This window comes from Pezoporus wallicus, unplaced genomic scaffold, assembly GCF_028554395.1.
Source record: "Pezoporus wallicus isolate ANWC-B61680 ecotype Strahan unplaced genomic scaffold, APGP_CSIRO_Pwel_v1 contig_11133, whole genome shotgun sequence".
In the NCBI taxonomy this organism is placed as follows: domain Eukaryota; kingdom Metazoa; phylum Chordata; class Aves; order Psittaciformes; family Psittacidae; genus Pezoporus; species Pezoporus wallicus.
This window is the reverse complement of record NW_026636583.1, coordinates 436,201-449,598: the sequence shown is the minus strand read 5'-3', so window position 1 is coordinate 449,598 and position 13,398 is coordinate 436,201. Positions and strand designations below refer to the sequence as shown.

Here is a 13,398-nt window from a genome sequence, read left to right as displayed (position 1 = left end):
TAACGTTACTCTAACCATGACGGGCCTGGCTGGACACAAACACGTCTCTCCACCAGCCACTCAACTCTCCTCTGCTTCTTAATCCTGAGGCTGGAAGAGAAGCCCTTTCAGCATCTCCTCTCTGGCTGAAGCCACATGTGTCCTGGACATTAATCACACCATGAGCTCCTCCAGCTGCTGGTGCTTAACACCAGCAATTGCTGAATTGCTGAGACCCTACAGCTGTGCAGGCGCTCTCCCTTTCACCTGGGTACTCAATTAAAAACTTGGATAAAAGCAGCAGCAACATCAGGATTAGCTTTAATGACTGGACTTCCTTTTTCCAGCCTCTCTCCCCCCTCGCCCCTCCCCAAGTGTTCTCACTTGAACGACAATGAATGCGTCAATCCAGTCATCCTTTCTAGGGTTATATGGCTTTGATGGTTTGACATGGAACAAAAGAAACCTGACTTACTGACATCACGTGCTCACAGAAAACTTGTAATAGGTAGAACTCTGCCAAAGCTTGATTTCTGCTTTTTCACAACATACAAACCAGACATGACCTAATAATGAACAACATGCAAACCAAAACGTCCCCAGAATATGAACCTGTGTGGCTACAGACACCAAAGTGCTTCCAAAGAGTTTAGCCTAGAAGCATACATAGCGCCAAAGCTGCCAAAGGTAGTGCAGAAGATTTAAGCCTCCAAGTGGTAGCAAGCAATATATTTTACACTGTAACCACCTCGACATTCCTGCAATTGCTTCCAAAGCTTCTAGTAGTTTTAGAACAGCATTTGACTTCAGAAAAAGCACAGTTTTTAATGCACCCTTCCCTGCTCTTTAACGTATGCTTTATGTAGGTTTATCACAGGTATACAGTTTAATGCTCACAGTGTCCCAAAGTTGTGAAGACTCTGTAACAGACAACTACACGTTGGGAAGCTCAGGTTGGGTTTCGTTTCCCCGAGTCAATCCATTATTGAATCATACCGAGGGGCCAGGCGCTGGTCCCCCCGTAGTGCTACATACCATATGGGAGCTCACATGCATCTCTTCACAGGGAGCATCCACAGCACTAGATTTGATCCTGCTGGTACCATGCTTTTCATCCCTGCTCCGAGTTCCAAAAACCTTCCGATTCTTCACTATTGTACTAAGTAACAAGGATATTATCTCTATTTTATTTAAGTTACGTAGTTCTCAAGGATGTTATGTGCTCTACTGGGTACAGCGAATCTTCCTGACAAAGAAACTAGGGGGGGAAATGAAGAACCAAAAGGTGCCTTTGAAAATTAGTGAAAATATGATGATTTCAGGTGCAGCTTTATGGACAGAATGCAACAGTACCTCAATATTTGGCAATCCAACATTAGTGCTAATGAAATCCTTGATTGTTGACCCATAGACTGTGTTAAAATTGACTTAGAAAAGCTGGTTTTTGCTATCAACAAAACCAGTGACTGGCTTGGAACGAAATCTAGGAGCTGGATGTCCAGATGAGATGAGCGATTGGTTCTGTAATTTCAGTATATGTCTGGGCAGTCTGAGAAATTCCTATCAAAATAGCCACCTGAGTACAGCCAGTCTGAAGTCCCGGTGTAGGGGTTAGTGCCTTGATGAAACCATCTGGAAAACAAAAGAAAGGAAAAGGAAAGAAACAAGGAAAAAGCAAATAGAGTGAGCAGTTATTAAGAGGGGAAAAAACCAACTTTGCTTCTTTCCTAAAACACTGGGAAAAACACACTGCTATTTCTTATTAGAAAATGAAATCTCTCAGGAAATAGCCTGAGCGTGAAAAATAAGGCATTAAACCTCCTACACAGTTATCACCGCTTGTAAAGCACCTTTTCTATGATTATTTTTAACCTAAAGTCAAGGAGGAAAGAAAGGGCTTTCATCCTGTCGCACTGCAAACAAAAAGAACACCGATACTCTAGATTAGATGGATTCATTTTACTTTAAAGGAATGCCAACTCCCTTCCACAATCCTTTTTGTAATCCTGTCCAAACAGGAAGGAGCCTGGTTCTGAGGAGCTGTACTCTGCAAGAACAGATGCTCCCTTTTCAGCCACGTTGACTGAAAACAATTCTGTGTTTTCTGGAAGAGCTTTTCAAAGGCATTAACTGGAATCAGGCTGTAGCTGCTCCTCCAGGCTTTGGGAAGAGAACGTCTCTTCGGAATTTCAGGAAATCACAGGAGCATCCCAAAGTTCTTGCCTTTGAAGGAAGCACCTGCAGGAACTGGCCATGAGCATGCACTTGACTGCAGAGCACTGGCGTCTGTGTAAAGGAGCCAGCAGGAGCAGGCTCCAAATCACACATCACTGATGCATTCTGTGACAGGGAAGTCACTCGAATATGCAAGAGAAAAAGCAGTTTCTGAGGCATCCAAGGCAAGAACTCGCAAGAGTGAAACAAAATGCCTCAGAGGGCCACAAACGTCTTACTCAGCTGCCAAAAGCTGCACAGGACTTGGTTAAAGAACAGATGAGACTTCATATTTTATTCATTCTAATGAAAACATGGCATCTGCAGGTTGCAGAAAAACCCAAAGAAACCTGACATTACCACAGTACTTCATTAGACAGCTTTCAGCACTTAGCATTGGACAACTTTGGCCTGGAGAAGTTATGAGCAATTTTGGCTTCCAGCTACATTTAGCTGTTGACCCAGCAAATTTGCTTTAGGTGACATTAGTGCTGCCATGCAGGAAATCAAACACGCTCTCTTGAATCAACACCCTTCAAGCAGCGCACCAAACCATTCCAAGCATTAAACAAATGCCCAGCTTCCCTCCCCTTACCGTGTGTGCCACTCCACCTCATCCTTCGCACGCTCCTTGCGAGCAGCTCGCTGTTTCTCCTCTAGTCTCTCCTTTTCTTTGCTAGCCACATCTAACAAACACAGCAAGAAAGGATTGGTTACCTTGCAAATAGAAACAGAAGAGCAGAGAACATAGAAGAGACTGCAGGGAAATGAAACAGTTCATGGAAGCAAGAGAAAGCATTTGCTGTACAAAATCTCACCGAACAATGACAATCTCACACAACAAAACCCCTCAACTGTCATTTCAGAGCAGTTGCTACGACAAACACAGTGTCAAAAATGAAACTGGGGTGGTTTATCTCTCAGAAACACTGCAGGGAAGAACTTGCATTAAGCATAACAGAGTGTGACTTTCACTATTTGGCCATGTGGTTTCGGTGACAAACACCAGAGCACATCTGTTCACCACATGTCTTTCCAGACAAGCTCCAGAGCAAGAGAGCGTGCCTGCCAGTTCCCCCCAAGCTAGCAAACATGCACATACACCCCAACAGAGGACAGTAGTCTTGGGATCCACTTGGGACACATCTTCTGGGAGAAGACAGACATTGTTCAAATGCACGTTCATTACCCCAGGGTGAAAATGAGTTACGGCTGCTCTGGGAATGAGAAGCTGAAGACTTGTATGAGGAGCTTCCCGCCAGCCACCCCTCTCAAGACTTACTGCTGTGAAAGCATCTCCTCCAGCAAACACGTACCCATGTTCCCGTTTTCCATGTTTCTGATGTCTGGACGGAGCCGGCAGTCAGTGGGAGCCAAGATCGCTTCCATGCCCTTCTCCAGCTCATTGAGGCTCACTGCAAAACTGGTGAAATTGTACATCTGCAAAGCAAATCAAAGATAACGCACAAGGTGCTTCGGCAAAGCGGCCCCGGGTTCCCTCTACTGAATAGATACAATGGAGCTTCCAGGAGAAACCGCTGAGTCAAACCTTCCTGCACTGGCTGCCCTGGAATCAAGGTTAGGCTCGTACGAAACTGCGTTTGGAGGGGAGGGACAAGGAAAGGCAAAAGAAGGGATGGAAATCACAGCTTTGATTTTTTAAGCACTTTGATTCAGAGGATTAACACAGATTCTCCTCCTATCTGACACATAACAGCATGATTTTTAGAAAGAAGAACAACCAACCCAAAAATAACCAAACCAAAACCCCACCCGCACCTAAAGGACCACAGTCTCTTGTTGAAACTATTGAAGTTAATACCCAGCTGCCCAGGGACTGCATTTTGGAAGCCTGTCTTTTAACAGCAGGGTCAGCAGAGGGAATGTGTTTCCCTATTTTAGCCACCCCAAGTGCGAAGATCTCTCACACGTTCACCCGCGCCACCAGGCCCACGCTGAAGCGGCTGCAGCCACAGCATGTGTTCCTGCTACCAACTCTGACACAGCAGTGATGCTCTGAGAACAGGATCAAAGCACAGAGCTTACTGTAGTGTAATTTGTCAGCTGTAGCAAGGACTGCCAGAGCCTGTCAATGTGCATCCGAAGGTCAGACACTTCAACAAGGTCTCCCTTCAACATCTCTCATGTTCCCTTGGATAAATCACGAGCGATAGCGACGCACAGACTGATTGAAACGGTTACCTGCGAGGAGTTTGGTGGCCTACAGTTTATTCTCCAAAGTAATTTACTGCCTGGTATGAACTGCACCGTGTCTTGAACCTCTGGCATATCATCAGCCTCATCATTTTCAGATTTAATAACATCTTCACTCTGGAACAGAGATAACATTTGGCAGGGAAGCAAAAGGAAATTGGACAGTTTCATCTAGAGCTCTGCAGTGACTGTGAAGAAGCTGTTCCAATCTGAGATACTAAACACTCTCCTGTACTTCTGCCTCACCCCTCCTGTTTGCTTTTCCTCACTGTGTATACTGATCCTCTCATTCTTATTGTAATGTCTCTGAATAGTCTCCCACCCACTTGAATGTCTGTTTACAATAGTAAACTAATATCTTTCAGAAGCCTTTTCTGTGACTTCCATTCTATTCCATGCCATAGCTTAATTTCACCCAACATGGTTATTACTCCTTCAGGTGGAAGTAAGCCAAGACTGCAGTTTAAACCAGTCCCCATAATGGCCTAAACTGACAAATAAGATGTGCCCACTTGTGGCTACTGCTTCATCATTTGCAAAAGACGTGGATGCGCAATTAAAGCCAGGTCTGCCCTTGTTTCAGACTGATTTCCTATGATGTAGGTTCTAGTAACTATCATCACTGCCATTTTTCTCACCACAAAGACTGTGCACTTAAGTTTATAAACACAGTATCCTTCCTTCAATGTTCCTTTGTTACCAGATGCACTGCTATAAGGCATATCTAAAATCAAACGGTATTCTGCAAGAGGCTGCTCTCATGATCTGAGAGACTCTGCCTGTTGTAGGACACAGCCACACTGTGGCATTTCGGAGGATTTCACCATAGGAAACCATTTAAAACCACAGCCACCAGAAGGGAAGTTTAAGGCAATAACATCCTAGAGTGACAGTGTTGCAGTTTTCCTCCCTCCCCTCACTCCCACCCACCCCGCTTTCTACTTTCTTTCTGCCCCCTCTGACAGAACCCATTTATTTTATTCAAGAGCACCCTATTATTACATTAAGCAGGGCCTGGTTTATACACTAGAAAACAGCTCCATATGGTTAAGAGACTAATTTTCAGTCATTTGGTTTGAGTATTCATTATTTAAAAAGACTCTTTTAGGCTACTTTCCATGTCAACATCTGGTTTACTGTTAAAAGAGTTCCCCATCTAAATATAGATTCAACAGGAAGGAAGGAAAGAAAGAGTTGATTTTTGTAAGATGAACAGAACCTTATTATATAAAGAAAAAAGTCAAAATACAAGCCTGTACCATGATGGAATCCAGAGCCAAAAGCAAGGCCTCTGGATTCTTCTCATGTGAAGGCTTTTTAATACAAGTTTAAGCCTCTTAACATTAAGAGGGATTAGATTTTGTTTATCATTTTCAATGAACAACCAGGGCCTGCAAGGCCCTGCTGACATCAGGAAACCCAAAAGTCTTCTGCTGCACCATGTAACACTGAGGCTTTGGTGGTAACTCACCTGACACTACTCACATGTGATGAAAAAACCCTGTGTGCTTCCAGACCCCCCTGTTGTCTTGGCTGCCTACGTCATACATTCTAAAGGGCTGAATCACCAAAACCCATAATGGACTTAAACTTGTCATTATTTTTAATGCCCAAATCCTAGTGTTCTTACATCTGGAGCTGGCAGTAGAGCCGCTTTCCTCATACAAGGACTGGACAGCATCAGCTTGGGGCTGATAACTGATGACTTCTCTTTGACAAACTTCGATCAAACACCACCATCCTATGAGCTCTCTTCAACACCAGCAGCTCACACTGAAGTCTACACAAGTTCAAAGTGCAAAGCCTTCTCGCAGGACTAGCACTGCTCACATCCAACCCCTACCTAAAGACAGACTGGTTTAACCCTCCATTCACCACAGCCCATTTCTGTACAGAAGATGTTTTCCTCTCAGTTCTCCTATTTCAGGATCTTTTCTCCCCAAAGAACCCTGGACCTTACCGGCTTCGGTTTCTTCTGCTCACCACCTCTCTTCTCATTCTTTTTGTATGTCTCATACGTAGTGGGGTCAGTGCACCACAAGCATTCTGTCCACTTGCCATAGATCACACACAGCTTCTTTCTGCTGCAGAGAAAGCAAGGGATCTTTAGTTTTCTTTCTTTACAAACCCTTCTAAGCCAAGTCATACAGATTCTGTTCTATATTCAATACACAGCTTCCTACTTTGTTGTATTTTACTTTTATTTGCAGGTGTCTTAGAAGCCAGATACTTGACAACGCAAAGAAAAGGTTTCAGCTTCTTCCAGTCTTTCTGGCATTCAGTTGTGCAGAACACATCCTCATGACTTAGTCACATGCTGTTGACACTCTCAAATGATTGTGGGTGCAATAAAGCCAGTAGTTTACAATAGAGAGACTCGGGGTCAAAAAACAGGTTTGGGTTTGATTAGAAGTTTCTAATAAGCACACTGTTGTTACTTCAAACTGACTACTGGACTTGTGACTGTACAACAGTGAGCTCAGTTGTGAGCACTCTGCGTTCTCCCTGGATAGATTTATTTTCAAACACTGGGTTGGAGATTTTTTTCTAATAATTCTTAAAATAAGCATCCTAAAATCAAGGGGGTTCAATACTGACACAGGGAACAGAAGTGGGTTACAATCCGCATTGCCATGTGCCAGTAACTCTGCAGTCACATCAGCTGTGGTCACTGTGCCAGGGAAAGAAACGCCTCAGTGCTCAGAAAGAGAGAAGCCAAACAGCTTTTATCACTTACTTTTTGTCCTGAATGTGTCCCTCTACTCTGTGAAGCTCTTTCCCAAACAGTCCACATGGTTTAAAATTAAGGACACATTTATCTCCAGTGCTGCAGAGGAAACAAGAACATGCTTAAAGCAGCTAAACACACTGACAAGTTCACTTTTTTACCTTATTTAGCCATTTTCATATAGCTGTAGTTAGCTGGGGGTAGTTATAGTACTAGGAATAAAATGGAATGCAGCCTTCTACACTACATAACTCACACTATTAGCACACTGCACTTCAGATTAGTGCCTATTTACAGCTAACCACAATGAGAAATGGCTTTTACAAATCACCTACCCAGGAAAATCCAGTGAAGTGCATTCAAAAGTTACCTCTAAATTGCATCTCAAGACTTCTAACAGTCTACAAGCATAAACCAGCATTATAGTTCAGAGTCATCTTTGCATTGAGAGGTACACATGTGTAAATAATCTCGCCCACTGAGGTATCAAGGCAAGTTTCTATGTCAAGCACAAACACACCATCATGGGGGTTTTGTGCAAATAGAGGAGCCAGGACTGTAGATCTGATACTATGAGAAGTATCAGAACAGCAGCCCTGCTGGATTAAAGCTCCATTCATTGACAGAAAAACGTGTAGAAATACCAGTTTTCACAGAATTCTCTCCCTCATCATTACAGGAGGTCATTTATAGAAAGTAAAAAGCATTTATAGAGGCAGTTGGCCGAGCAATTGATATGCTTCCAGGTTTGCATTACCCTACTCTGCAGCCATTTTTCTGTGCTGTACCCTTCATTTAAGACATTCTCTATTATCAAAACTAAAAAGAGTTTCAAAACCCAATCACAGCCAACATGGTGGAGGTTCACTGCAAGCCTCTGACAATTATTTCATTTAATGGTTCTGGAGTTTACATTTAACCCCTGTTCTCTGTCAACAGGGCTGAATTTGAATGGGGAATTGACAAATACACATCTTTACATCCCATAAGCCATCAAGCCTTATGCCTTTTCATTAGTATTATTGTGATACTAAGTCCAGCCCAAGGAACAGACTGCATGTCAGAAGTTGGGGGGGGGAAAGGCAGAACTATCTGCCTTGTAGGGACTGTTGCATGGTTGCTCTCTTACAAGCCAGTCCTCAGCTTCATGATCTGCATTACCTGTGATTTACAATCTCTACTGTTCCGTACTGTTCTAACCACAGTTTACCAATAATTACATTATGTACACAACAGGTTGGGTTCGTCCATGTGTAAGCTTCATTATGTCTGTAAAGAAAACAGAAATAAATCATTTTCTTGTGCTTGAGATGGAATGTAAACATGGTCTCAAGTCTGTTCATGGCAGGGCAGAATATTTAGCACTCCTGTGACCAGCCAGCAATTGAATTCATAACAGAAGAGAAACAGACTTGACTTTATGAGCCAACAATGTGTGTATCTAAACATTGGTGCAAGTGAACACAGTGATATCTCTTTATTTTTCTTCCCTCTCACAGCTGAAATAGTAAGTTGCTGTGCTTTTGATTACAGATTCCAGCCCAACATAAACATCTTTAATAATTCATCTGTTTCATTTACACTTTTAAAGCTGTATGTGATAAAACAATACCCATAGGGGAACCAGACTTACAGACTAACTCCTAATAGTGTCTTCTCTTCAACTACTGCTGCAGCACTGCAAAGCTTCTTCCAAAACCTCTTTCTTGTAAACCTCTGTCATTATCTAGAGTGCCTTTTTGTGATAAAGAGGCACTGAACAGGAATAGTTGAGTCTTCCAGCAGAGAGGTTAGTCACTACCAGTTCTGACAAAGGCAGACACTCCTCCTCAAGGGCTGGTCAGACGAAGGCACTTGAATCATTCTACAAACACTGAGTGCTAAAAGGCTTTTGAACCTGAAGGGTGTGACAGGAGTCAGTAAAAGGCATACAAATACCCCTACTAGTTTGAGGGGGGGGGGGGGGGTGTCAGTTATTGTTTAACACCAGTAGGACTCAGTAGCACTATGCTCAAGCTTTTATGAACATGATATTTGAAAACCCCATTCATTACTCAATTCCATCCTTTTCCCAAAGATTTACTGAGAAGAAAGAGAAGCGCTAGAATTGAAGGATTTTCCACTTTGTTTCTGTTTGGCTTAATATTTTGTGAAAAGCTTCACAAAGATGAATTAACCCTTAGAAGATTCTAAACCCTTACAAGACATTATTCTCAAAGTGGTCAAAATGTTAAACAGGGCTCCAGTCAGCACCAGGCTCAGCAGAGTCAAAGCCATCTCTTCTCACTCCATGCTGGCAAAAGAAATGCTAAAGTTACCTGGCTGGCAATGAATCCATCTTAGGAAAGCTTGCAAACTCTATTTTAATAAAAAAGATACAGAAACAAGCAGTATCCTCTTTGTAACAAATGCCTTGCACTTCTACTTCCAATTAAGTATGGAGAGAACACTCCTATTTCAGGTTTCCACCCAGTCTATAATTTTCTAGCACAGAAGAAAAACAGATCATTGAAGCCTGTTTTCCACAGCACCTTTTCTTCAAGCACACTTTAGGACAATGACTACCCATCAAGTAGGGGAAAAATTCCAGAACCCCCCAAATTCATGCCACCAGCCTTAGCACACAGCTTCATTCATGACCTACTTGACACCCAAAGCTGCACAGCATAAAACAATCCACAAAACACTCATGGACAGCTGATAAACTGAAACACTTCTTTGTGCTGGAGAAGTGAGGAACAAGTGTGTTTTCTAAGGCGTGTTTTGCTAGCAGTCATGGTTAACCTAAATGCAGTACTTCACACTGACTTGCAATTCTGCTTCCTGAACAGTTACTTGTTTGCACAAGCCCTGAGCAGTTTTCAGACTCCTCAACCCAACAGAATGGGATGAATCACAAACACTGAGAGGCTCAAAATTTGATTTCCACTTCTGCTGCTAACTTGAAGCAATTATTTAAAGTAAATGCTTTAATGGTTTATATTCCAGTTTAAATCTGTGCCCTGTAATTTGATTAGGCTGAATGGGACTTTTAATAGTCTTCTAATAAAGGCTTCTCTCTCAAGCAACAGACTTTATTTTTGTCACATTTGCACTAACATTCATAGTTCCTTTTACATTCAGAAGAAATTTCTTCTATTTTCATTACCGTTTATATCCAAGACCAGTTCATGCTTTTATAAGCTTTGGAAGATTCGATGCCAGCAGCTTGAGAATTAAAACTATACCTTCAAAGGAAACTACAGGCAAAGTCAACGCTTGATACAGCAGACAAGTTGATTCCTTGCTGAAACCAAATGCATAGAAACTTCCTAAGACAACATTTCAAACAGCCTTTTTAGAAAGCTTTTAGGAAAGCACCTTTCAGTGTTCAACTGCAGAGTAATTTTTCTGCAGCTATGACCTTGTGTCCCCTTGTACCCTACCTGGGAAAGGTCGAGAATCACTGTGCCATCAGGACACAAACCAACTTACACAGATTCATGTAGTTTATGAGAGGCATCTACTGCTACAGACAAGCCTGGGAGCAACCTGGAGAGGCATTCTCGATCTAAATGGGAAGGTGATCATACAGGGAGTTTTAAACAAGTGACAAGGCAATCCTTAGAAGTTCCTCACAGCTATTCTGAAGATGCAGTTCCTTCCACACAATCAAAGACAACAACAATATATAAGCAAGATGAGCTTGAATAGTCCAGTAACAGAATTTTATCTCTCTAAATTTGACATGCCTTCACAGAACTGGCTTTCAGTAGCATTCCATTTTTAAGAACTGCTGTTTTTCACAATGGAAAAACTGGGTTGCATTACTCCAACTACACAAGCATGACATAACTTAAAACAAGCAAAGCCCTGAAATTAAGCAGTTTAAATTAACTTGTAAAGAAACTCTTACGACCTCTTCTGCAAGATCACCACCTATGAAAAGCCAATATAGTCAAGTTAATGTTAAGGAGATCGACATAAAGGTATTTACTTCTCATACTCACTTCAGAAGCTCCAAAGTAATTGTTCCCCGGGGCTCTGCTTCTATACTCTTTCCCCAGAATTTTAGTTTGGGATAGATTGATCCATGAAAAATGAAATCCTTATTGAGGCCTTCAGAATAAAACGCACTAATAGGTGGGTGGTGGCTGACTTGTTCAGATATAAACCTAAACCCTAAATCCTCCCTAGAAACAACAAAAAAAAGAGCATTAAACAGTAAGTAGGTTTTTTAATGTTACAGGAGAAAAGAGTTACTCAATGCTTTAAAAATGTGAAGGATTTTTAGATGAAGCTGAAGTGAGACTTTTCTAGTCCTATGACACATTTACAATTAATGAAGTGAAAGAACCAGTACTCTGAACGCTTTCTCTTTATACCCCAAACCCACCCACATTCAAACACCTGAACAACTTGCTACCCACAAATGCATCTGAAGATGTTTCACTGAAGTAACTCATGAAAATACAGGAACATTTTGGGCAGCAGCAGCAGGTCTGCCTGAAAATTCTTTTCTCTGCTGCAGACACATCACTCATTCATTTAAGCAAGCTGGAGGCCCTTCAGAGTTACTCTGATGTGATCCATCCAACATAATCAGCAAACCCTATTTAAAGTAATTAGGAGTGTCTGGTCAGGAAATATCTTTGGTAGAAGAACAAGGACCAGTTTTTATCATAGAATCATAGAATAGTTTGGGTTGGAAAGGACCTTAAGATCATCTATTTCCAAACCCTGTGCCATGGGCAGGGACACCTCACACTAAATCTGTCTCTGTCCAACCTGGCCTTGAACACCACCAGGGATGGAGCATTCACAACCTCCCTGGGCAACCCATTCCAGTGCCTCAGCACCCTCACAGTAAAGAATTTCTTCCTTATACCCAATTTAAACTTTCTCTGTTTAAGTTTTAACCCATTATCCCTTGTCCTATCACTGCAGTCCCTAGTGAAGAGTCCCTCCCCAGCATCCATGTAGGCCCCCTTCAGATACTCTGCCTAAACCTAGAAATAAAATTACCAACTTGAATAACAACTTCTCAAAGATTCTGAGGTAGCCTGAAGGGGAAAAAAAAGAGTTTTAGATCTACTCAGACATGTATTTTAATAGATTTTTATGTACTGCACTGAATAAACAACCAAACCAGCATGAGAGTCTGCTACAAACACACAAACAGCCCCAGCTCCTTATTTAAAGTTATTATTACCTGGTTAATTCATAGGTTTCTCCTAAGAGTGGGTTGAATGGTTTGCCAGTTCTCTCCCACTGAGAAGCTACAGCAGAAACTGCAAAGGCAGCTACAGCCTAGAAGCAAATTAAGAACACACAGTTATGAGAACAGCACATTAAAACTTTAAGTTGAATGTATTTGTTGCACATTATAATATTTCATTATTCTTCCAAACAGGAAATGCTGTGTATTGCTTCAGGCCAAAACATCTGTAAGCCACACAGTAACAGATACAGAAGTGGGGAAATATGAGCAGTTAACAAGAATCTCATTTCCAAAAGGAATTATTTGCTGTACTTTTGTCACATTTCACTCTGCCCCATGCTCCTCCAGCTACCTCAAAGAGGACAGCCTGTTTTCTTAAATCTACTTTTCTCCTTTTTTGACTGTCCTGCACACTCAGCTCATGGAGAACAGAGCTTTTCTAGTGTCAGACAAGCATTATTTCTAACACAGATGGGATTTCTTGAACCATACGAGCAAGTACAAAAGACACTTGGAAGCTCCTGCTTGCTGAAAAGCAGGAGTATGTGCTACACAGAGTACAATATACACATTCCAGCTTCACTTAAGTTTAAGCAGAGCTATGAGCAATACCAGTATAACCTAACGTACATAGACCTGGCTTTACCGCATTCAGTTCCCTGTTGTGAGACCAGCCAGGTACTGTATTCTGCTCCCAACAACCACCAGTTTTGGAGGAAAGAGTGGCAAACCTTGTCTCAGTCACAGCAGTTTTTTATTCAGGAACTTAAAAATCATGGAGCTACCAAACAAGTCAATTTAGGGTGCCTTAAAGCCAAGATTTCACCTTCACAACACATAAAACCCCAACGTCCCAGTTAAAAGAAGGCCTGAAAAGGGTTGAGGTCCTTGGACATCATCAGTCGTGGCATCTCCTGTATTAGACTTCTGCCTCAAACTCTGTGCTCAGCATCAAGTGTGAAAGTGCCAAAGGTATCTGATACAGCCACTATGAAACAAGAAACTTGTCTAGAAAGACAAAATGGGCATCCGTATGATAGCCCCAAAGAACAAAATACTTCCT

General features: G+C 42.1%; 1 protein-coding gene across 3 annotated transcripts in view; it reads right to left on the bottom strand.

The window, feature by feature from the left end:
• Positions 1-396: 396 nt before the first annotated feature.
• The window catches only part of OSBPL2 (oxysterol binding protein like 2), a 34,843-nt gene continuing 21,841 nt past the window's right edge, over positions 397-13,398 (bottom strand). For all 3 annotated transcript variants that reach the window (XM_057400852.1, XM_057400853.1, XM_057400854.1), the window contains 9 exons: positions 12,327-12,424; positions 11,125-11,307; positions 8,297-8,404; positions 7,145-7,234; positions 6,368-6,491; positions 4,396-4,524; positions 3,510-3,633; positions 2,789-2,879; positions 397-1,611 (listed from right to left, as the gene is read on the bottom strand). In XM_057400852.1, the coding sequence (XP_057256835.1) occupies positions 1,509-1,611; positions 2,789-2,879; positions 3,510-3,633; positions 4,396-4,524; positions 6,368-6,491; positions 7,145-7,234; positions 8,297-8,404; positions 11,125-11,307; positions 12,327-12,424 (1,050 nt within the window). In that variant the 3' untranslated portion in view covers positions 397-1,508. The remainder of the gene's footprint in view (positions 1,612-2,788; positions 2,880-3,509; positions 3,634-4,395; positions 4,525-6,367; positions 6,492-7,144; positions 7,235-8,296; positions 8,405-11,124; positions 11,308-12,326; positions 12,425-13,398) is intronic.